The 25922-nt window shown below is 39.2% G+C and overlaps 1 protein-coding gene across 1 annotated transcript in view; it reads left to right on the top strand.

The window, feature by feature from the left end:
* Positions 1-25922, top strand: part of LOC129369013 (1-phosphatidylinositol 4,5-bisphosphate phosphodiesterase beta-1) — a 107375-nt gene that overhangs the window by 62430 nt on the left and 19023 nt on the right. The window contains exons 8-27 of the mRNA XM_055044263.1: positions 1345-1445; positions 2205-2371; positions 6242-6388; positions 7394-7551; positions 10214-10296; positions 10548-10632; positions 15985-16159; positions 17105-17191; positions 17585-17655; positions 19548-19644; positions 19928-20012; positions 20755-20879; positions 20981-21135; positions 21350-21514; positions 22100-22199; positions 22374-22478; positions 22561-22676; positions 24716-24851; positions 24930-24983; positions 25138-25357. Of these exons, the coding sequence (XP_054900238.1) occupies positions 1345-1445; positions 2205-2371; positions 6242-6388; positions 7394-7551; positions 10214-10296; positions 10548-10632; positions 15985-16159; positions 17105-17191; positions 17585-17655; positions 19548-19644; positions 19928-20012; positions 20755-20879; positions 20981-21135; positions 21350-21514; positions 22100-22199; positions 22374-22478; positions 22561-22676; positions 24716-24851; positions 24930-24983; positions 25138-25357 (2432 nt within the window). The remainder of the gene's footprint in view (positions 1-1344; positions 1446-2204; positions 2372-6241; positions 6389-7393; positions 7552-10213; positions 10297-10547; positions 10633-15984; positions 16160-17104; positions 17192-17584; positions 17656-19547; positions 19645-19927; positions 20013-20754; positions 20880-20980; positions 21136-21349; positions 21515-22099; positions 22200-22373; positions 22479-22560; positions 22677-24715; positions 24852-24929; positions 24984-25137; positions 25358-25922) is intronic.

Raw genomic sequence — 25922 nt, 5'->3', positions numbered from 1 at the left:
TTTCTTTATTACTCTATGGACTTCAAGCAACAAAAAAAAAAAACAATAATAAACCAGACATTACGTAGTAGATGTTAAAAAGATTTTAGTTGTGTGTGGCAGCCATTCTGGAAAGTTTCCAAGTACTTCCAAGTTCAGACATATTAATACAGAATTGGAACAAAATCTGGGAGTTTTCTAGCTTTTGTTTATATCACAAAACAAACACAGACTATTAAAGAAAAATGTTTTTCCATTCACATTACTTGACTGAGAAGAATTGACCGAAAGGTTCCTGCAGCCTGAAAATCCAAGAAAGACAATTTAAGATTTGTTTGTTCTCTTACCAACCCTGACCTAAAAATCCAACATGACTGAATTGGATATATACATTAAAGAGTACATTTCTAATACATTTGTATGAGTCACATCTCGTTTGTGGAGTTTCATCATGAAGGAGATATTAGTGTCTTTTAATAACTCATCTATTTACCCGTTACTACCTGTGGACCCCTGACTGTAATCAGGGATTTACCTATTTTTTTTCTGTGAAGCGTAAATTCAGATTATGTTTACAAAGCAGCCAATCCAGGAGCGTCATTCATTTTTCTTGCTCCTGACTGGCTGTGTAAATAATTCACTGAATGTTCAAACATGCTCGCCATTGCTACCATTAGATGCTGTCTAATGCCAATTGTTTCTTTGGCAGTGATAACAGGCGAAACTAAAACCTCTTCTACTATCACAAATGTAAACATGTGAACTGATTAGACTCTACTGGCACTTTTACTGAGTTTGTGTGTTTTAGTCAGATAAGAAAACAGATTAAAACAGTGGCCACAAACACATCAGGTGGATCAGGAGCAAAACAGAGAAAGAAAATGTGAAAAGCAGCTCCTGGCTGCTGTTGGTGATCTGTGATGCATGTTTCTTTTCCTAATGCCCAGAAAACCTGTTTTCTGTTTTTTTATGGCATCATGAATTCCTAGAAAACCCAGAGTCTTTTAAATGTAACATCTGCTGGCCTCTCTATGAAACCTATTCTTCTCAACCCCAGACCAATGCTATTTAGAGAAACTTGTGTGCTTTACTGAATTGTTAAAAAGAAAACATGCTTTTATTATTTGACAAAGAGCCTAATAGGGACGTGTTTTATTACATTGAACATTTAACAAAGAATAAAAATACAACTTTTACATTTTGTTTACAAAACAAACAACAAAAAGCATATATAGCAAAAAGCAAAGCAGTATTTATTTTAAAGTTAGTGGGCCTGAATTGAATACAGTTCTTTTAAAGTAGCCCACCTTCTGCCTGGTGTATAAAAGGTCATTCATGTGACCCCGCTGCTGCTGTCGTCTGCAGAACGACTCCGTCCCCCAGGAGGATTTCACTCCAGAGGTTTACAGCATGTTCCTGAGCAACATCTGCTCTCGACCAGAGCTGGACAACATCTTCTCTGAAGTGTAAGAACTTTGTTTCTAATTCACAGTTGAGAATAAATCTTTGTCAGTCGATACCGAAGGTTCAATTTACTCGTCCATGTTTGTAACATCTCAGTTTGTAAATACTGTTATGTTAAGGATGTGTTGCTATTGCTTTACACATTCTTTATAATTCAATATGAAGAAAAAATATTTTAACTTTGCTTATCTTAACTACAGTAAATGATCAAAAAAGCCTCAGGATGCAAAACAGGAAAACATCCAATAATAAATTTTCTGCCAATTATTCATTAGGCTTTGAAGGGCTTAATTCTGCATAAATGATCTTCTTACTATTCTTCCTACTCACTTCACTTTAGTAAGTGAATATCTTAAAGACATTTCTTTTTACCAATATTCATACATTAATAAAACATGTGTTTCATTATTTTACTAAACCAGTCCCAAACCAGAAGTGTCTTATAATTTAAGGCTTACTGTTAAGCTGTGGACCATGAATTGCCACTTGACCTTGAGTTAGTCAGAGCATGAGATGAGCCAGTATAACAGTGTCACTTAACCTAGGTTTTAATTACCACTATGAGTGAGGCGACAGGAGACAGAAGGATACAGGGAGCACAATTTACTGTCACACTTTTAGATATGAATAACAATTTTATCAAAATATAAGCCCCTTTTGTTTTTGCTATGATTACTCCTGCCCTTCATGATGTTCCCTTTTTTTCTTTGCTGACATATATATATATATATTGACATTTCTTGACTACCTCCTCTCCACAGCGGAGCAAAGAGCCGGCCGTACCTCACAGTGGAGCAGATGACAGAGTTCATTAACAGCAAGCAGCGAGACCCTCGTCTGAACGAGATCCTCTACCCTCCGCTCAAACCAGAGCAGGTTCAGCTGCTGGTGGACAAATATGAGCCCAACACGTTGCTTGCACAGAAAGGTCAGAGACACACACTTATTTAACTCCTTAACTGGTGGAATCCCAGATACTAATCTAGTTTGTTTGAATACTCTGCCTTTCTCGCCGCCAGGTAAGGGGATGAATCTCTTCTTAGTCTTCTTGTTGTCCGTGGTGTTCAACACCAAAATGTTATGGAGCAGTTCTCTTTGCATGCCTCATAATCACAGGGATTCACCAAAGGAAATCCTCATCACCAACATATTTCACCAGGTGCCCAAACCAATCAAAGTGAAGTCATGAAGGTAGAACTTCAGGTCATGATATCTATGACACAATAAATGTGATGCATTTCTTTAACCGATTAACAGCTTGAAGCTTAAACTGAATCAAAATATTATTTAATATTATTGTTATTTCAAATACTGCAGTAAATATGCCCTACTGAATTTAAAACTAAAGTTCTTCAAAGGGTTTTACTGCACAGATTTCACTAAACAACAATTTACTATTGTGCAGATTTTATGTTCAGGACATTGTCTTCTCAATTTCAACACATTATTTTTTTCATTTTTACACACATCAGTATTAACTGACAATTAAACGTGTTAACTTTAACACCCGAGGAGTTACTGGGACCTTTCTCGCTACTTCTCAATTCTCATTATTGATGGTATGAGACAAATGACTTAAGCCTCAGTGTTTGGACTTTTTTATGCTTCTGATGTCAAAACGCTGCTCTCAAACATCGTTATGTCTTACAGCATTTGAGGTGCTGATAAGACAACTTTAGTGCTGCGTTTCTCATTTTTGGAGGCTGGCAACTAGTGGGATGCTTGACGAAACATTAAAAAGCACACAGGCTTCATGAATAAATACGTTCAGAAAAAAAAAGTCTCATTTCAAAATTAATGAGAAAGACGAGCTTAAGGAGTGAAATGAAAACATCAGGAGCTGCAGAATGACTCATGTTGGGCCGGATGAGTGTCGAGGATCCAACATTCATGGACATGCTGTGCTTTCATGTCCTCTGAGGTGTCAGCGGACCAGTCGCTGCCAGAACTGGAGAACATCCCACCCCAGATATCAGGCAACAAGCTCGGATGTGTGCCAATTCAAATGTGATCTCTGCTGGAAAGTATGCTGCGTAACTGTGCCAAAACGAGGGACTTATTTTACACCATGTTCTGTTTATTGCCGAGCAAATCATTCCTACAATTTTTTTATTTATTTTTTTTGTCCTCTCCCATTTACATGGCTTTATTTGTTTTTAGTTATATTTAAAGAACAACATTTCTTCCATTAAAACACGGTGTTCCTGTTTTAGGACATAAAACATGCTAATCTGTCCAGAAGAGGCTGTTTATCTACAAATCTCTTCACCTTCCCATCATTATGCTAATCTGATGCGCATGTTCTCTTTCGGATTTCACTGAATATAAATTGGCCTTAATTGTCTGAGGCGGAAAATTGGGTGTGATTTTCATAATCTCTCCAGAGTAAAGAACCTACTTTACATTTATTCCAACATAATTGAGCATGGCTGAAACTACAGGAAATCCTTTTTTTAAAACTCCACTTGCATTTGTAGCTTCATTGCCCAGTTAGCGACTCTGATCGCAGTGATCCGCTCTTGCGCCGATGCTGTGTGCTCATCCTGTCCTGGGCTCTCTGGAAGCGTGCCCTTCCCCTTCCTCGTGACAGATTTCCCCTTGTGAAGTATTTATCTAGCCGGAGGAAGTGCAGCCATCTGCTCTGCACACGCGTCCAGAACTCCACATGTTACCTTCACGTTCACTCGCATGGACTCGTCCACATGGTTTTATCGCTCTTAAAGTCATTTTTAAACCGAACTGGCCTTTCTTTAATATATGTCATCAGCATTAGCAATATTGTGTAGCGGTGTGTGACCAGTATGGTTCCACTCGGTCCGACTACTGGAGCAGAATTTAGCTTTCAGTGAAGCATCAGGCCACAGTCCAGGAAATGAGCTTAAACTGTTGGACAAAAGATGTTGATAACGTATAAAACACAAAATCTCGAATTCCTTAAGCCACACAGAAAAACAAAACAATCATCCCCAAGTAATCTGGTTTACAAAAGAGGAAATCATTCTAGTCTCTTATGCAGAACCCAACAGGGTTTTTTTTTCAGGATTGTCAGGATTTACCTCCATCTATCAACTCTGACCAGTTTCACAGTCACTGCTCACAAAAAGCACCAGTTGATATGTTGGTTCACATCAACATTTCCTGTTTAGGTAAAAAAGTTTAGTTTTGATCTTATTCTGCCCAAAACTGCTTTTCCCACCCGAGATGTGGAAATTTTGCCGCTGCTTCCCATTTTCAGGGATCGGATCGAACAGTTCTCTGGGAGATTTTCAATGCTTGGATATTGTTTTATAACCTAAGGCCGTTTCGGCATTTCTCCAGATTTATCCCTGTGCTGTCTGGTGTTTTCCTTGGTCAAAGGACACACCCTCCACTTTTCACCTCTTTATTTATACTTCAGTTTTCCTGGATGCTTACAAGATCTTGTCAGATGTGTGGCTCATTGCAGATGATCTAAAACTAATAAATATGCTCTTGAATTTTGCATCCTTCATTCAGCTTTTCAGTTCTGTCATTATTTTGTACTTCTTCAGTTTATGCCGGCTTTAAAGCTATGATCAGAATGCTGAATATAATATGAGGAGACTCTGAAAGTATTATCCATTCACAGAGCATTTCTGGCCCATTGTCATATTTTCAGATGTTGAAAGATGAGTCTTTCAAGTCATTATTTCAGTCTGATAGCAGTATCCCTATCCACCCAGGTGTAGTTTCACCTTTCAGTCTCACCTTTGCTGTAACCCCAGTAGAGTCTCACTCTACTATAGATGTGATCCCAGCTATGTTAACATACTTTTCCACACTGTGGTCTACAAATGTCTTGAGAGCTGAGGAAACCCTTTGACTGGGACTGTCGGTGTGATGCAGGTCAGACCTGAGTCATGCACAGAGACGTCCCGACAGTCGACAGAGGAGCGCGACACCCAGTGCAACCGAGCTCAGATGTCACGCACAGCAGCCAGCGTTAATTAGCTCAGCAACTCTGCAGAGGGCGGTACCGCATTAATTAGCATAAAGTGGCCGGAGGGACCTGCTGCACCCATCAAACTCGCATTACTTAGCATATTTAGAATAACGTTATGGGAGAGTGAGTGTGTAGGTGGAGTCGGCATGTTGGCCATAGCGGTCGCTTTGAATTCAGCATTGATTCAGTGCAGGTTTTGTGTGTGAAGGTTGTGGTCATATAGCTGCAGATCACAGTCTTTCCAGTGGATGACAACAGCTTGTTGTCACTTAATCTCAGATTCACTTTTATGTACTTTTTTCAGCTCAGTGAAGAAAGAATCGTGTCATTGGCAGACTCTTTCTTTGCTTATATGTGACAGATCCTTGTATTACTTATAAGCTGTAACAATGTTTGTTAAAGTCAGTGGAGCTTGAAATACAGAGAGATACATTTATGTTCTGAGCTATGGCAACAGAAAGAGGCCATTTCCCACATTTGAGCAGGTGAACATCCTCCTAACATGTATGACTGGTGTCTAAGAACAGATGTGTTTGCCTTGCGAAAGCATTCATACCACTTGATTTTTTCTTTCATAATTTTTTTAAATAATTTTTTTACTTTCATGTCTCACTATAGATTTACTCCACTTGACCTGGATTACGTCATGTGGAGTTAATCTGAGCAGAGAAGCGTTTCCCACCTGAGATGTGCAGTTTGTGGTGGTTATGTGACAATTTTCTAAAAATGTATGAACAGAGTTTTTTACTCTGGGATCTATGACGTTATTTAGATGAAAGAGAGAAAATGATTGCATTATGTCGCCCTGGCTGCTTCAAACGTATTGTTTCCATGCAGGTCAGATCTCGATGGAGGGCTTTGCCCGATATCTGAACGGGGAAGAGAACAGCATCATTCCCCCAGAGAAGCTGGACCAGAGTGAAGACATGACCTTTCCACTCTCTCACTATTTCATCAACTCCTCACACAACACATACCTCACAGGTACGTGGGCAGAGATGCGAGTCAGAAAGTGAGACGTTCAATCGGTCTAATTGCACAGATGCATCCTTTATTCTTCTCCACAAATGAATCAGTCATGCAGTAAGCAGCAAAATTAAAGTGCCGCGAGCGAGAACGTTTAACTTTATACCTCGCAGGTCAGTCAATAAAATCTGGTGGTGCATCTAAAGCTTCCTTTCCCGTGTTGCTACTCAAGAGGTTATCCAATCAAGTCATAGCCTGAGACTCCTTTCATTGTCATTCATGAGTCAAATATTTCTGGTAGTCACAGTAGCTGCTTCTTGGCATCGTGCCACAGAGGCGTTTGCAATACAGGGGGCCATTTTCTCCTCAATGGATATTAGAATTAATCTATTCAAATCTATTCTGAGAGGAAACTGAAGTGCACTGACTCTTTCAAGTGAATCAGACCTCTTGAGCAGTGGAACAAAAATGGAATTGCTGTAATGCCCCAACCTCATAGGCCGCGAAATACAGAAATGAGAAAAACAAACAAGGGCTGTTTCGCTTTCTTCTCACGAACACAGCTTCCTTTACTTCTTTTCGAAGCGAAACAAGTTTTGCTGTTTTTAAGTGGGAGCCAGGAGGTGCACCTCTAATGGGCAGGTTTGTGTCATTGCTGCAGAGGCGTCTTAATCATGTGTTTGATAGTGACTAATGCAATAATGTTTGGTAAACCACCCTTGCTGGTTTTAAAAGGATATTAACCAAAAGAAGAAAAACAAAAGCAATTGAGGAAAAAAAGCTTCTGCAAAGATCAGCATAACGAAGTGAGAGCCTCTCGCTTCTGCAGAGCTGTTTTTAATGTTGCAGGAAAGCAAACCGCTAATGCAAAGTGATAATTGCTTCTCTAATGGCGACATGTTAAAGAGATTTGCCTGTATTAGACACTTCTACTGTTTTTTGTTGTTGTTGTTTGTTTGTTTCACTGCTTGCCAGGAACTGAAAGGATTAATGAGCTGGTGTGTGCTTGTGTGTGTTGTGCAGCGGGCCAGCTCGCAGGAAACTCCTCGGTTGAGATGTACAAACAGGTCCTCCTGTCTGGGTGCCGCTGTATTGAACTGGATTGCTGGAAAGGGCGCACCACAGAAGAAGAGCCTGTCATCACTCATGGGTTTACAATGACAACTGAAATCGTCTTTAAGGTACGGGCAAAAAAAAGCCCAAAAAACCCCTGAAACCTTTAAATCATGGGTTGGAGCAGAAGATGATTTTGAAATCTGTTTCCGCTCAGTGGAGTTTGGGTTACCTAAATGCTTCTTTAGTGACCTTTTTTGGTTGGCAGCCACCACTGCATAGCATTATGGATTTTTTCACCCTAATCCTGTTTGATACGTTTATCCAGTGAGATTGTTTCTGTGCTTAAACAATAGCTTTAACTAGAGAGTGCTGGCCAAAATTCTATACTAACTTTCTTTGTTAATCAAATTGACTAGAACTGTTGGCTGGTGTTATGAAAAGACTAAAGCCCCAAAATTAGTTTTAAGGTTAAATCAGCATTGCAACCTAGTTACTGTAGCATTTTCCATCCAACAAATTTGTTTTCTGTTGACATATGCAGGAAAAGTATTCTTATGATATTTGAAGAAAAAAAATAGAAAAAAACATTTTATCATGGCCTCATTCTAACCTTTTAGAGCTCCTCCACCCTCAGATTGTACTTCAGGGCACTACTGTGCTACATTACATTAGTTATTGCACTGCCATTTAGATCAATTATTGAGATTTGGAAATATGAGTTGGAGATGTTTGAGTTACTAAAGGACAACAAATGTGTTGTGTTGCATTGGTCTGACCCAAGTTGATTTGTAAAATAAATGCAGTGTGATTTTTTTTTTTTTAAATCAAACTGTGGTCTCTGCTGTGGAAAATGTTTGCTTTTAGTGGTTAGTGCAGAAAAGCATTAAACAGCAACATAGGCAGCCCATTTTATCATTCCTTATTAATGCTGCCTTCACAGAAGTTCAAGCAAACTTTGCCTTCTGCACTAATGTGCCTCCTAAGAAGTTGCATGATTCATGTTCTCTTGAGTCTGAAGCCCCCCTGCTGTGCTTTTCATTACAGACTCATGTATGTTTCTAAACACTGCTTGAGGCCCTAAACATTACTTATTTCATGCTTGCATGCACAATCTGTCAGTGATTAATTATTATGAACCGAAGAACAAAGGAAACACTTTTTTGAATTTGTACGACTGTTCTTTATGACATCCGCCGCCATTGGTGAGTTTTGTGTCTATTCCACAACCCTATGCTGCAAAGTGCACAGAGAAAGTATGCACACAGAATGATGAGGAAAAACATCCAAATTAACTGTGCTAAAAGAGAAAAATTGTCCAAACTCCATCCTTACTGCTGCACCTTATCAGTTTTTTCATCATGTTAGGATCAGTATGTCCTGTTATTTGTTTAAACAAAAAATCCTGCATTGTTAATTCAATTAATATGAACTTTTATAGGAACTGACTGGACTTTCTGAGAAAGCTGTTGGGGGCCTGAAAGTAAGCTGTGGATCCAGTAAATAAATACCAGTTTGTGTTTGCTGACTATGAGCTGATCAGTTCAAGGTCCTGCAGCTTTCAAGTCCCTTTTTACTTATTCTGAAAAATGAAACATTTGTGTCAGTGATGCTTCAGAATGACACCAAACTCTGTTAAATCAGAGCATTTTATGAACCTGCATTCCTTCTAGCAGCAGGCTGCTCTTCCTCCTCCTCATCATCATTTGTAAATGCAATCTCAAGGCTTCTCTTTGACCACCTGACAGATATACCTGCGTATATCAAGCTACAGTCTTAAAAACACACCACTTCCTCTGGTCTCCAAGCAACAAGGACCAAACTCGAACACAATTTGACCATGCATGTCTTTCTCTCCACCTCAAGCAACATCCATGAAGTCTTATTTTCACTTTAGTTGTCTGAATCTAAAAATGTAAAAAAATAATTTCAAAACTCCAAATATATCAACTATGTGACCAAAACTCATTTAAATTAGAAAATGCAATAAATCCATAACTTAACATTATTTTAAAGAAATTTTTATTCTGCCATTTGGTCGTTTAGAGCTGGTTTTGAAATACTGACAGCATCAACAAACACTATAAGGGTAAAGAGTAGAGAAAGAAAGGCAGATAAAGAAATGAAGGAAATCAAAAAGTGAGACACAGATGCACTGAATAGTCCTAAAGAGAAGAGCCAGGGGGCAATTTATCAAGGTCATAAGAGGGGGAGAGCACAATAAGGAAAAATTCTTCAAAAGAGGAAAAATGTAGCTTTAAACTCTTAAGAATTGAGTAGATGTCAAGAGAAAAAAAAACTAATGGGTGAATTGATTGATGCTGGAAATTGTAATCTAATTTGACTAAGAGAAGGAGCCTAATGGAATTAAAGTGGAATGCAAAAAGAGGGAAGCTGAGAAAGATGGAGGAGAGCTAAAGATAAAGAAGGCTGCTGATTATATTGAAAGACGTGGTGCAAATGGAAATGAAGGCATTAGCTTAACTGACACTGTTGTTAACAACAGTGTAATTGATTTAGACGATCAGTGGTTCAGAAGACTGATTTCAGACTGGGTCCTCTGAATGTGACAGAACCTCATTAGTCATGTAAAACAGACGTTAATGATTGGGAAATCAAAACAGTGCAGTGATTGAACTTATTTTACTGATATTGACTCCCTTTCTGTGTAATGATCTCACTTCATATGACCGGCTGTCAGGAATGCTTTAAAATAAAGTCATATCTGAACCTGGGTAAATGGACACGTTGCTGTTTTTCAGGATCTCGTTTGTTTGCTTCTGTGTTCAGGAAGTGATCGAGGCGATTGCAGAGTGTGCCTTCAAGACCTCACCGTTTCCCGTCATCCTGTCTTTCGAGAACCACGTGGACTCGTAAGTCGGCAAACCGCTTCAAGTCGGCGCAAACCGGTTTTGACCTTTTTGATGAGCACAAAGCATTCGCCAGCTGTCAGTTACCGGGATGTGGAGAACATTTTGATTGGTTGTTCTAACTTTAATATCTGCTAGGGAATGTCAGCGAAGGAACATAAATATTCAGTGTATTGACATTTAGCGGAGAAATCATGATTGTTTCTCTGTGCTTTTGTGCTTGCGTGTTTGTGTGTGTGTGGGTTGAATCGAAGACCAAAGCAGCAGGCGAAGATGGCAGAGTACTGCCGGTCAATATTTGGAGACGCACTACTGATGGAACCACTGGAGAAATATCCTGTGAGTACACAGGACGCTCGAACACACTCTACATGTGCACATTCTCACTCTGACATTCACACTTTCAGCAGCTCCTTCTCTTCTTAACACGCACCCCGATACATAAAACATGGCAGGCAGTGAAGTGTTCAGGAGGCATTAACCCACGGAAGAGTGCACTCAGGAACCAAAGGAGCGTTTGCATGTGGTTCTTAGAAGGTTGAAAAGTAAGAACTGACTGTTTTTAAAGTAACTAAAGGAAAGTAACTAACGGAAAAGTAACTAAAGGAAAACATGGAAATGGTGATTGAATGCACCAATGTACCAGTCAGCAAATACACAGAAGTAAACTATTACATTTCTGACTCCCACAATTGCACACAGATGCAGCTGCTGGACACTTAGTTGCAAAAGACCAACTTTATTTATTTATTTTTTTAATAACAGAGAGGTACAAATAAAAATTTAAAAAAAGACACAATAAAAAATAAAAACAAGTTCAGAGAAAATCTAATTGCGAATCCGCAGCAAAGATTGAAAATAAATGTTCGCACTTTCCTTGAATCCCACTTCATAATTAGGAACTTGATAAATAAAATCGCCGCAAAGTCCTTCTTCAATATTTGTCGTTGCAATGTGACAAATGTAAACAAGTAAAAAAGGTTATTCAAGGTATTACATGTGATCAAGCCAAGATGAAGGCTTGCAATATCGGTGTTACTGTGAAAGGAACTCAAGCAACAGGTGTCGCCTTGTTTACATGTAGACCAATGTATTTAAACAGAAATATAGAAATTGCTGCAAATTCTCGTAGCTTCTCCAGAATGTCTGTCTCTTCCACTCACACACACCAGCAACTGTTTACAAGCCGCAGAAGCCAACTTCAGATGACTCATCGCAGAATCACTCCTTTTCGTCTGCGTCACCTCTGTGCCATCACTGAGACTGGAAATGACAGGCGTTTAAGATTAAATGAAAGTGTTTTATGCTGTAATCACAACATGGCTTTCCTTGGCACCCCTTTATCAGCCTTTCCTCTGTTGCCATGGTTACTAGAGAAAAGCTTGCATTGTCCCTTTGTGGCCAAATGTTCAACCCTCCCTCGAGCCCCCCCTCCACCCAAAAGACGTCTTTGTGTGTGTGATGACGCAGGCATCCCGCGCCAGGCAAATATAGACACTTGTTGTACAAACTCTCACATGCACACACTCTCCAAACTTGAAAACGCACACACACACGCACCCATGCAGCACACACACACAGTTTAGCACAGAAGTTATTCCCCTCGCATTTTTCAGCAGGAAAATTGCTGTCCCTGTTGTCACCGTGGAGGAGCGAAAGTTCCCACCACTCTGAGGCAGCATTATCTCACACACGCAGGGAGTTCCACCAGTCCTGCCGCCTGCCAAAGACGCATCCATCTGAGAACTACAGCCCTCTGACAGGGTTTGACATTGAAGTATTATCAGGGAGAAGCCTTTTGAATAGAGCGGCAGTGGAGGGAAAGTGAAGTGAAGGGGAGGGAGAAAACGAGAGGCACACCGAGGGCGGAGCTGGAGGAACAGAGAGGGAACGAACCTCTGAAGAATGAGATTTTTTTTTTTACCACTGAGCTTGTAATAACTGGGAAAGGTGAGAGCAATGACAACCACTCCCCTCTGGCAGCGAGGCAGACATGTATACAGCATATCGAACAGAATATCAGCTCTGTGAGTCTGTAGGCGCAGTCAGATAGGGTAATACAGCCAGATTGGTTCCAGCTCAACCAAGGGTGAGGATAAAGAGGATTAAGATTTTGTGGAACTGAACTTCCTCCTTCATCTCCTCTTTACAAAGATGTTTTTCACTACATTTACTGATGCAGGCTAATTTGTTGGTTACCTTCCACGATGAAAAAAAGCAGGGTAAAAAGCACAATTATCTCTATACTACTTAAAACGTAAAGCTGATTTATATCCTTTGTGGATTATTCAATATTTAACACAAATCAAACGTTGCTTTTGATTTCCACTTTTCATCCATTTTCTTCTGCTTATCTGGGTTTGTTAAAAATTATTAGGGTTAGCCCTCCATGGTCTTCCTCCGTGGTCTTCCTCCGTCCACTCACTGCAGTGGTGTGGATGGCTCTTCAGCACTATCCATGTCATCATTCTGGGTCGCATTTACTCTCAGGTCCACTCTAGGAGATTGGCTAGAGCTCCATGAATCTTAAAGATTTTAATTATATTAGCCACTATGGCCACACGGACATGAAGCCACTTGGAGAGAGTCTTCTCTTTCTGATCTGCTCGAACAACTCCAAGCTTTGCTTTCTCTGCTCCATGTTCAGTGTGGCGCAAACTACCCAGTAGCTTTGAAACTGTGAATAAGAACCTGTGATACAATGTCAAAACATATTATTTGGCATATTTTTAAAACAAGCAATCTCATTTTACAATTTATTTTAGTAGATGCGGCTATCATATCAAAGGCTTTTAGATATGCATTAGAAAATCACTTGCATTTGAAGCACTTTTTCAGAAGAAATTATGCATTTTTTCAATGAGCTCCGACAAATTCATTAGCTTTATTTTTATTTTTTTACACCGACGCTGTAAGCAGTCTGTTCAGTAAACAGCAATGGTGCTTCATTGCGTTAGCTACGATACCCGTGAAGGTCGTGTAGTACAAATATCTTCATCGCAATACCTGAAAAATATGTACATCCTTTTAAAAATGAAAGTGTTTGTCTTGAAGTTCTTTTCAATCCCGTTTGAAGCAGCCGACAAACCAGAATTGGCAAGCAGCAGCGATGCGCTCAGGCAGAACGCAGACAGGACTGAGAATAATACGTGGAAGCGAGTGCAGACAGAAGACTGCAAAACAATATTCCACCCACCAAAGACGAAAATGACGCAGCTTCAGGCTGAAATGTCAGTTCTCCATCACTGTCACTGGTCTGACTTGCCGCGCTATGTATCAACTGGCTTTCGATTGAATTATTTGTTTTCCTGCAAAGTTTAACAACATAAAGGTAGAAACTGACATTAGTTTAAATTAAAGGGGAACTTGTTTTTCAGTGTAAAGGTTATGTCAGAAACATGAAGGTTAAACTCCAGGAGAAAATCGATATGAGCGACTATTGTTACAAGTTTAATTTTATTTTCGTAATCCAGGTCAAAAAGTAACCTGCTCATTATATAGAGCCATTATATAAAGAGAGACATATTTAAATTCAAACTTAAATCTCTCTGAAAATCTGAATACAACATTAGGCAAATTTTAAAAAAGCCTTTAAATACAGAACAAATATGTCATATAGTCTTAAGAGTTGTCCTGCTGACAGTCTCTGATTCTCTCCACTAAGATTCAAGCCTCAAAAGGGCTTTGCTGGTTGTTCAGCTAAGTTACCTCCATAAAATGTTGACGTAGAGTAAAAAAAATGGTCCAAAAGCTTCAGAGATAATAACATCCTTGGGAGAATCATAAACCAAATCCCATTCAAGAGCTTCAAGGGGATTCATGATGCATTGCCTGCGGCTGCCGCATTCATTGTGTTTAATCACTTCTGCAACAGAGACAGTATTAGAAATGTCTTTCCCGGGCTAACGAGAAAATGGACTGGACTCTGGATTAGTGGTCCAAAGTTCTTCTTAATATATTTTTCACTTAATTTGTAAATCAAGGTCACAGAGCCTGGAATGATCCACTTTGCTAGAAGTGTGATGTTTTCTCAGTCGGGGATGATTTGTGGTGACATGTCATCCATGTGGGTCCGCTGTGTTTTATCAAGTCTGAGGCGAGTTCAGCATTCAACCAGGAAACGCCAATGAGCTTTATGAACATGCTGATTTCATTTCTTGAGCGAGACCTGCCACCTGCCCACACTGCTGAAGGTACCATAAGCTGGTTGAATGAGAATGATATCACGATGCTCGACTGGCCAACAAACTGTCCTGAACTAAATCCCACGAAGAAAAGGGGTTTTCTCGAGAGGAAGATATGCAAACAATGCAGACAAGCTTAAGGCTCCTATCGAATCAACCTGAGCTTCTTCAACCCGTCAGCGGAGCCAGAGCCTGACCGTCTCCATGTCACACTGGAATGATCCAGTGGAAAAGGAAACCCAACCAAATTCTGAGTGCATAACTATGATTTCACTCGATTGCCATTTCCATCCTGAAAATCCTCCTTTATTTGTCCAGAGTGAGAATTTCGGTTTGAAATTTTCTGTAATTTATATCACTTTGTGTTACAATTGGCAAGCAAATCTATATAATGAGATTCCCTTCTTTAATTGGTTCATGTTGGTTTGCTACATGTAAAGTCTGCAGCCATAGAAGTTCAAACTTCTATGTATTGTATCCAATTTTTCATCCAGGAAAACTGTAACCTAATAAACCAACAAAGAGCAGCACAAACTGAAATCAAATATTTCTTTTATTTTGTCCTACACAGTGCAACTATAGCATTTTTCATGACTGTGATTATTCACGGTATGTTGTGATAGGTGAAAGGCAACGGTGGCTCAAGAGATGCTGCTTTTGACATTTTAATTAAAGCATAAAGTGTGTAACATTTACATGGTAAAGTGCACAAACAACAGTTCTGGGATTTTAGAGAAAGCTGACCTGAATACAGCTGTGCTTTACTTCAATAGATACATTTTTTTAAATCTTTTTATTTCATCTGCTTGGAGTCAAGATTTAATGCATATTCCAACGGTGTGAGTAGAACCATTTGAGGCCAATGCAAACAGGATGTCTAATCGTTTTAGCGTCATTTCCCTGCAACAACAGCACAGAGGCATCAAGTCTGTCTGCTGGTGATAGAAAGTAGGTTATTAGGCTGTTAAAACTTGTCTGAATCTGCTGCGTGAATCATCAAACTCCCTTTTGTAAACATTCAGAAAGACTGAGCAAACAAGAACATGTTCATGGCTGATAAGTTGTTAACGCTGTAGCTGTGCATGTGTACATGTACTCATCATTACTGCAAACTTTTTTTTTTAAGAGATGAATTATTGATTAGGCTAAACACAGTGATCCTAAAGCAGTGCATCCCATTAATAATTCAAAACTCTGCCGACTTCAGGCTCGCTCTCTTATGAGTTTGGGTTTAATGTTCAGTTTCCTCCCAAGACGCTGATTGAGGTGTTGATCTGTAATGATCAGCACAGCTTCTTAGGATCTCCAGAGAACTTTTTTTTCCTTCTTCTCACTAACACGAATTTACATTTTGAACACCCTGAAATAAGACATCATAAGCAAATTTTGCACTTCGTTTACGTTTTCCGTTTTTCTCTGCGATTTTAGGAAATCTGAACTGACACACATTCCCCACTTTTTCACAGTTATCTGTCTGTCTCTCCATCTTCGTCTGCACTCCTTTCAGCTCGACACTGGAGTCCCACTTCCCAGCCCCATGGAGCTGATGGGGAAGATCCTGGTGAAGAATAAAAAGAAACATCACAAAACCGAAGGAAGCACCAAGAAAAAGCTCGCTGAGCAGGTTTCCAACACTTACAGTGACTCCTCCAGCATATGTGAGCCGTCCTCCCCCAGTGCAGGTACGGCACACCTGATATCGCACAGATGCTTTCAAATATCCCCCCCAAAAAATAAGTAAATCTTAGCAAGAGACACTGACGCTCATGTTTTATGATGTAAAATGTAACCATCTGGCTCAAAATAAGCTGTGGACCAAAACTTCTCTGGCGCCCAGAGACTGAAGCAGCGAAGCAAAACCCTATTGTTGTTCTGCATTTTATCATTTTTATGGCTCTTTCCATCAGTCCAGGATATTATTGGCTGCTGCACACACCTTCTGGGGCTCCTTAAACACTAGCCAGAGGCAGCCGTCAACTTGTCGGTGTGTGTTTGTGTGCGTGCAGCTGTGTGTGCATTATGTTGTGACGATATCACAGCTGCTCCCTGGCTTGAGTTTTCTCAGATCTGTTAACAGCCAGGCTGTAGTGTGCCGCACATTTTATTTGGGCTTTCAAATGTGTGTGTGTGTGTGTGTGTGTGTGTAAAGTCCACCTCTTATTCCTCGAATTTATGCTGTATTTCTTGCGCACACTGCCCCCTGGTGATAGAACATGAGTATGCCAGCGCCAAATCTTTTTTTGTTTTTTTTAGATAGTGAGTCTTTATTTGAGAGTGGTCAGACAGGAAAGTGGGTAATATGTGCAACAAAGGTCATCAGGGGTCATCCAGGACTCGAAACTGAGCAACCTGCCACATTGAGGACTTTCCACACATGGGTTGAGCTTTACTCCTGTGCCACCGCAATCCAAAATCCCTTTAACTTGTACATTCAGAAGCAATAATTTGGTCAACCTGTAAAGACTGCATTTTTTTATCAGTGTAGTGGCATTGAAAGAGTAAAATAAATCAGTTTTTATCTATTTTAGCAAATTAATCAAAAATAGAGTGCAAACAGTGAATGGAGTTTGAAAAAAAAGCAACCAAAATGAAAATTCTTTTTGTTTTTGTTTTTTTTTCCCTCCAAGGTTCAACTAAAGAAGAGATGGCTGATTCGTCACAACCCTCTGACGGCACTGAGCTCAACCTGAGACCACATGGCAGAAAGTCTATTGGTGAGTGATGACCTAAGCCTAAAATCTTTTGTGTGGTCCTCATTAGGCTGGAGCTGTTAGTCACTTTGACAATTATCTTACACATAATTTCCTGTGTCAGTGTGAGCTAAGATATACATGAAGATACTGAGTCGGTCTCTCATTATGCATGCAGAGAGGCTGGGTGAGTTTCAGCTTAGAAATATTAAAACAAATATTTGTCACTGAGCTCCATCAGTTGGTGGTAGATTCGCCTTGTTATTTTAAGGTGAGTTGATAGAACTTATTACTAAATAAAGCTACGAAAAGATGATCAATATTTAAAAAGGTCAGTGAGACGTTTACTTCGTCTTTGTGGAAATGTCAAATAAACTTTTACAATTCGTTTTAAGTTAACTGCAACTCCTATTTTAGGTGAGGTGGAAGCCGAAAGCGATGAGGACGATGACGATGATGATGACTGTAAAAAGGGCTCCATGGATGAGGTGTGTATGGAGGGAAGTGGCACACATATCAAGAGGGTTGTACTTTTTTTTTTTCTCACAAATTGTTCCGACTTTTTTTGATCTCCAACTGAACCACCACCAGCTCTTTGAGGTTTCAATAATCTTTTGCACTTTGATGGAGGAAAACCTGTGGTGATTCTTCTTTGCTAAACAGCTCAAGCTCAGCCTGATTGGATGGAGTGATTCAGCAATGTCTATATTGCAAAGAGACTGCAATTAATGTTAACTATTTATTTAATTATCTTGCATTCAGGCTCTGTGCCTGTAATAGACTTGCTCATACTTTTGTATTTGCTGATAATTAAAAGTATCTCATGACTTTCATTCATATGAAAGTAATCAATTAATTTTTTTCCAGTAGTTGTGTTGATTTTCTGCAAAAAAAACTTTGTTTTGCATGTGGATATTTTATCTGACTCTATCTTCATGATGCTGTTCCTGTATATTGTTATGGAGACATAATTATACACATCTGGCTTCTATTTAGTTACTTACTTTTATTTGTACTGAATTTTATTGAGGTTATCAGTTAGATAGATATTCATGCCAACTTTCTCAGGTTTTAATTTCTAAAAATGTTTGTACTAATTTACATTCAGCTACAAAATTTCAGGAACATTTACCAGGATCTAAATATGTATGGTCGTGATGTGATTGAACATGAAAAGTTTTATCTTTCTGCAAGCCACAGATTTTAAATACTGCTCATGATTTATAATTGTTTGAATAGTTTGCACATCTGAGGTTGCCCGCAAATGTTTTATTTTTTTTTTCTATATACAATAATTTTGTTTCCTCTTACCTTGAGTACAAACCCTTTTCAATCTGATTTTGTTCTACGATGACCATTAGTCCTTGCTGTATTCAAAAGACCACTTCACACTGAGATTGAAAAATGCTTCAGTAATTCCAAACTGAAAAAACAGAAAAGATTTTTGCAGGTTATTGTTAACCAAAAGGAAAAAAAACAAATAAAAGATTGTGTCCAAAGCAGGGAGGCGATGCATTTTATCCCCAAGGGTTCACCTCTTCTGTCGCAGAGGCTTTGTTGAAGGTTATTGCAACAGTGATCTTCTGAACTGGTCTTTACTGCACTGGACATGAAGAAGTATCTGAGCAATTTTCTGCTAACAGCTTTAGGGTCTTCAGAGGGGGCCCTAACTCAAAGCCACCTTTCTTTTGATTGGTTTCTTCACTTTCTTTGAGCCACTGGCTTTTCTGTTACGCCATCCATTTCTCCATAAAGCTGACTTATTTCCAGTTCAATCTGTTGTACAGGTGGACACCAGTGTAGTTGTACTTTTTAAAACTGTCTTTACCTAGATAGCAGTGTTGTTTCGCTGGATTTCAAGCTTTTGAAACGATAGCAAAATGAATCAATGTAAGCTAAACTCCAGTTGATAAAGAATTTTATTTTGCTTCCCTTTTAAATTGAAGTGAACTACTGGCCCCCTGTTGCTTACAGCAGATTTGTTTTTTTCTAATTTTTCTTGACCCATGGTGACTATACACTTCCTTAGCTGGATTCTTCTCTAGCACTCAAGTGTTTCCCTCCCACTACTCCAACATTAAGCTAGAGTATACCATATCTACACATAAGCGCCACTGCTTCAAAATTAGCACATGTACTTCCAAAATTTTGCCGCAAAGTATATACTTTTCATCAGAACACAGTTTAACCTAATGCTACACTGTGCAGCTGCTCTGTCTGCAGCAATGAAGATTTTGTCACCTCAGCATGCTGATGTGGCAGCCAGATCAACTTTGTGAATAATTCACTTAGAATGATGTTTTTCAACCAGCTCATATCCGTTGCAGGATGGGAAAGAGTGTGAGAACAGATTAAAGATGTTGCGTCTCTTCATGCTCAGGGCACAGCAGGCAGTGAGGCGTTCGCCACAGAGGAGATGTCCAACCTGGTCATCTACATCCAGCCTGTCAAGTTCTACTGCTTCGAGGCGTCCAAAAGTAAGCAAGACTGATCGACATTTTACAAGTGTAATAGTCATTTAGGCATACGGAGAAAAAATAACCATGTTAATTTTTTCCTGTATTCTGTATTATATAACTGTGAACAATTATGTGTTTTACTTAAGTAGAAGATAATTAAATAAAAATTAATGCTTCTTGTAAGACGTGTGGGAATAATACCAACATACAATGTAGTTTAAATGCCTATTCTAACAATGAGAAACTAATTGCATTTGAAAACTGCAGCTGCTTTATTCAATGTTCCTGCGTTGACCTGCAGAGATCAACCGGAGCTTCCAGATGTCCTCCTTTGTAGAGACCAAAGCTTTGGAGCAACTGACAAAGTCTCCAGTAGAGTTTGTGGAGTATCCTTCTTCAAGCACAGCGTTCTGCTTTTTACTGTCTGGAAAACATTTGTTGTTATGTTCGTCTGGTTTCTGCTCTGACGGTAATGACTTAAAGCAGATAGAGGCCAACTTCACTCTGCTTCTGTGCTTTTTCATCTCCTTTCATTCTGTGTTGCGATTTCACTCCATAACAGCAGTAACGAGACAGTTTATGTCATAAATGCATCTGTAATGCGATAGTCATAATTGTTTAGCTTCTTAATTATTTATTTTAGCAGTTCTTTTAGGAGAGCGCAGATAATACAAACTACAATTTTAATTATTTTTAAATACAAATTGGCTTGATTTTATGGTGAATTCATTTTAAAAAAAGGTAAAAATTTCACATATAGACTTAAATATCGACCTGTTAAGTAAACGTATGTCTCACAGCGAATTGCACTTTGACCACGCACTGTTTCCAGCTATGACCAAACGTGTGGTTAAATTTGTGTCTGACATAGTCCAGAACTTTTGACACAGTTTACATTGAAGCCATCACAGAGACTCAGCATTGACAGAAAACATTTGGATGAGCTTTTGGGGTCTAGTTTTTAAAGGTCTGGTTGTTGTTTTAAGGTGAAGCTGAGGACTTTGGTGGCATTCCTCCGCCTTTATTATTTCAACTTATTTCTACAACGCACTGTGGAGTGCTTTGTAGTTTGGTGACAAAGCTGTGCATTTATATGCAGCTGTTCTTTACTTAACCGATTGTGCGCAGATACAACAAGCTGCAGCTGAGCAGGATCTACCCTAAAGGAACTCGAGTAGATTCATCCAACTACAACCCCCAGCTCTTCTGGAACGCCGGCTGTCAGCTGGTAGCTCTCAACTTCCAAACCATTGGTGAGGGAAGACAGCAACATCTTTTTGATAAATCTAATTGGCTAAAAGCTTCATTCGTCTACAGCGTGCAGAACAAAATAAATCCTGTCTATCATCCTCAGACTTATCGATGCAGCTGAACCTAGGCATGTATGAGTACAATGGGAAATGTGGCTACAGACTGAAACCAGAGTTCATGAGACGGCCGGACAAACACTTCGATCCTTTCACTGAGAGCACAGTAGACGGGATAGTCGCCAACACACTGTCTGTTAAGGTGTGTGTGTTCATATTGATCCCATTCAGCTGCTGTAGGTCGGTCTGTGTGAATAACATCTGGCAGAGTGTGGTTTTATTACTCAAAATCGGGTCAGGGTTCAATGAGAACATTGCACGACCAGTTGCAAAATGTGATTATGTTTTTGATCTGGTTCTGGATCCAGAAGGTCCTTCACTCAGTCAAGCAATAACTGAATTTCCATTTATTACAGATCATCTCAGGTCAATTCCTGACCGATAAGAAAGTAGGCACATACGTGGAGATCGACATGTTTGGCCTGCCAGTGGACACCAAGAGGAAAGCATTCAAGACCAAGACATCTCAGGGCAATGCCATCAACCCTCTCTGGGAAGAAGAGGCCATTGTTTTCAAAAAAGTGAACTTCATGTTGAAACTTCACCTAACGTCCAAGAAATTTAATAAAGTTGATTTCCCTTACAAATGCAAAATTGCAAAGTACAAATTTACTGGAGGATAAAATTATAAATACCTTGACGTAAAATACGATGAGTGTATGGAACTGCATTTGGTCTTATTAATCTGTAATGCTAAATAATAGATAATGCTTAATAATATACACTCTTTTTTTATTATTATTTTTGTTTTTTTTATTTTTTTATTTACTGAAATGTTCTAATACCATTTGGTAAGATTTCTTTAAGAAAGCTCTTCATCACCCTTACAATTAATTTTTACATTTCATCTTCTTTTCACTCATATAATATGTGTATGTTTAGAGGATCATTTTAAATATAGAACAGCATATTTGTTTGGGAGAATCATTTAATTTAGCAAAGTACAATGCTTTCTGTTTAGAAATGCTTGCATATGCATCAAAACAAACAGTGAAAAATCAAAATATGAACTGGATCTTAATATAAACAGGACTAGAACGTTATTTTAAAAAATTCAGCTTTTATTCCTATGATGTTATCTGATCCTGTATATACGTTATGTTTAGGTCGTCCTTCCTACACTGGCCTCACTGAGGATAGCAGTGTTTGAAGAAGGAGGAAAGTTTATTGGCCACCGCATCATGCCCGTTTCAGCCATCCGTCCAGGTGACAGAACTCATTTCTTCTTAATGTCATTTCAAACCATATTAAATGCACCTATGTTTAAAAAAAAACATGACAACTTAACAGGCGTAAGAATATGACATTTTAAAACGTGAATCCACAAGACATTGATTTTCTTCCTCTGCAGAAATGTAACGTCTCTCATTTGTGTTTCAGGTTATCGGTATATCAGCCTAAGGAATGAGAAGAACCAGACGCTGATGCTACCCGTCCTCTTTGTTTACGTTGAAGTGAAGGACTACGTCCCAGACACATTTGCAGGTAAGTCACTGGCAGAGAAAGGAAATAGAAATCCTGTTTTGTCATCAGGCATTACCCATTTTTTTTCCTCCCTGCTCCTTAGACGTCATTGAAGCCTTGTCCAATCCCATCCGCTATGTCAACCTGATGCAACAGAGAGTCGATAAGCTGGCGCCTCTCACCTTAGAGGAAGGAGGAGAAGAGGAGGGTGACAAAGAGGTACATGAATATTTAAAAAAAAAAAAAAAACTTTGCCTCACAAATAATCCATTTTTTACATAAACATCTAATTGATATTTTTGGATTTATGTAGGTTTTTATGTAATTGACTATTTTGAAAACAGTTTGGGATAAGCTAGAGTGTGTTCAAGAAAGGAGTTATAAAGCAGCTTTGAGTTGTTAGACAGTTCACATGACATCCAACCTTTTTATGATAAAAATTAGCTTGGTAAAATATATAGAGGTACTTCTAATGTCTTCCTCTAGATGATGCCTGTAGCTCTCCAATCCACCGTCCTCTTAATGATAAATTTATGATGTACAGGAAACATTTAGGGGACATTTCCAAACTTCTTTTGAAATGTTGTATATGCAAAGCAAACAGTTCAGGGTGAAGCTGGTCACAGGTTAAAGTACATTTTCTAAATTCTTTTCTAAATGATTTTAATTGAGGCTCAGAAAAACCCCTCCAACAAAATCTGTTCTTTTATATGAAAGACTTAAATGTCTTTGTTCACATCCTTACTATTAGTCAGGAATACCATTCTGATCAAGACTCACACAGAGAGTTTACACAGATCTTGTTGGGAACTACAAAGTAATATTTCTCTCTCCCTCTGCAAATAGCACAGTTTTGGAAATTTGCTAAAGAGGGAACAGATTTCCCCTTCAAATAAGCACTGTTGAGATGCAGTTTAGATCGACATGATGCGGGAAGGGTTTTCTTATAATCAGGAGCGTTTAAACTATACTGAAACCATGTGATGAAAGAATAAATAAATTAATCTTATTCCTACCACAAAATTCTGCGAATGCTATCAGCCAGCTGTCTGCCCCACTTTAATTCCAGGTCATGCATGATAAATTGAACTTTAGCCAGCTATGTAGCAGTGTTATGATTTTTATGTAAAATCTTATAAGATCACCTAGTTTGAAATTTTGAACCTGACTGTAAGTGTAATTTAAGTTTTTACGTTTAATGAGTTCTGTTTTTTAATAGTCGGCCGTTTGCGTCAAATGACCTCATGTGAGTCATTTCAAAACACTTTAGATTTGACAAAATTTTAAAATTTCTCCAGCTGAAGCAAAGATGTGTCTCTGCATTCCCATCACCAATGGACATTAAGGACGTTAAACTAAAAGTGGTAACTATTAAATCACGCGCTTAACATAATGTGCGCGTAGAAACAAGTAGCAATCGGAGCGTAGTTGTAGTCTGCTTGATCTGACATAACGGGGATAAGCAGCCAGGGATCGTTGAGGCCGCTCATGTGCAAGTTCTGTGTTACAATAGCTCGCATGTAATATCTGACTTATTCGACTCGATTTGCTTCTTTGTTTGATTAATGTGTGAAAATATGTGCAGCTTTGTAACATCTGCCTTTGTAGTTTAAAGCTCAAGCTCAGAAATGTTAGAGTTGCAGAAGCAGAGCAACGGGGAACAGACAGGAAAGGGGAATTACCTTTGAGAGAAACACGAGAATTTAAAATATTAAAATGAGGACACATTTATCATGCGAGATGAGGCAGGACCCAGGTTATTAGTAAAGGGAACTGCAAAGGGCGGCTGTCCCTCAGGGTCCTCTTTCATCTGCTTTGCCAGCTGATGTGATTACCCGAGAGCATTTCTTGTTTCATGCTGTGACCATGGCAACAGGGACCTTATGATCTAGAGCGTGGAAAGGCAGGGCATAAATGCGGCGAGAGAACCGAAAGAGAGCAAAGATCAGGCGTGAGTGATTTTCATCAAAGTTTAAGTGATACAAGCATTCTCTGTGTGAGAAAAATAAGACCTGTTGGCTCTCGATACCACCTGCAATGCTGAGAGTGGGCTACCAACGCTATGTCTACAAACTGGCCTGCACAGCACTGGTAAACAAGTGAAAAAGGAGATAAATATTTACCTTTTATCCCTTAACCGAACCCCCCCAAAACAATTCTGAAGCTGTTTTTAGGTTCACTAAAAGTTTTCTGCTGAATGCGGTTGTCTCTTTTGAAATGAAGTTGATCCACATGCTTGTGCTTAATTTGGTGAACAGGTGGAGGCAGGAAGCGATGCGCCCTCTGAAGCTAAAGTGGACCAGAAGGCAGCAGTGCCTGCAGAGAACGGAGTGAGTCACACGCCCATCATCACCCCCAAACCTCCTTCACTTGGGCATCAGCCTCAGTCTGCAGGTACGAGACTTCCTCAGCCATTTGCAAACCAAGTATGGGGTACAGATATTTACTTACTTCATGTACTTGGGGGAACAGGTTCACTGAAACCATCAGTGAAGACAGAAGACATCATACAGAGTGTCCTTACTGGTAGGATGATCTTAAATCTTAAATGTTATTCATGTTATTTTTATGTAAGTAAGCCTTCCTTGCCTCATCCAAAAACATCACTGTGAATGTACAAATTCTAATCCTTGTTTTTGGTCTCGACACCACTGCTCTCATTTATCCGTTGGTGCTCCAGAGCTGGAGGCTCAGACTGTGGAGGAGTTGAAGCAGCAGAAGGGGTTTGTCCGGGAGCAGCGGAAGCAGTACAAGGAGATGAAGGAGCTGGTCAGAAAACACCACCGCAAAACAAGCGAGCTGATCAAGGAGCAAACGGCCCGCGTCTCCGAGCTGCAGAGCCAGCATCAGAGGCGACGCTCCGCCCTGCAGAAGAGCCACAAACGTGACTGCAAGAAAAGGTAGGCGACGCTCTCCTGCTGTTTTACTTCCCACTTGTTTTTCTGTTTGAATTTGTGCAAACTTGATTAAGTTGCGATCAAGTCAATTTAAATGTCCAGTAACTGAATTTCTGAGCCACTCTGACCTTTGGCTTCAAGTTCATAATTATGAACATTTTAAACTTAAAGAAACTATTTTCTGAACATGAAGAAAAAAGTTTACCTACTTAAATAATTTCTGAGATTTCAGCATAAAGAAAGATGTGACGTATTTAGTAAACAACTGTATTAACTGTAAACTGTATTGTTGAATACAATGTGTAATCCCTGACATGTCCAAATATTTCCTTTAGAAATTATAAAGATTTATGAATTAACCTTTTCAGTTTTATAAATGTTTGAATCAGTTTATTCTCATAAATGCTTTTTAAGGCACTTCGAGAAAAAATATTGAATTTTTCTTGACTTTTTCTAATGCAGCTATTTGGGTTTTTTGTGAATATTACTAATACTGTAATCAAAATCAATAATTTGATTTTGTATGTTTGCATATACTCAATCGTTCTCTCTAGTTTCACCAATAAAA

Source organism: Poeciliopsis prolifica, unplaced genomic scaffold, assembly GCF_027474105.1.
Source record: "Poeciliopsis prolifica strain line A6 unplaced genomic scaffold, Auburn_PproV2 SCAFFOLD020, whole genome shotgun sequence".
Classification (NCBI taxonomy): Eukaryota; Metazoa; Chordata; class Actinopteri; order Cyprinodontiformes; family Poeciliidae; genus Poeciliopsis; species Poeciliopsis prolifica.
The sequence above is the reverse complement of the archived record's forward strand: the minus strand, read 5'-3'. Positions and strand labels throughout refer to the sequence as shown.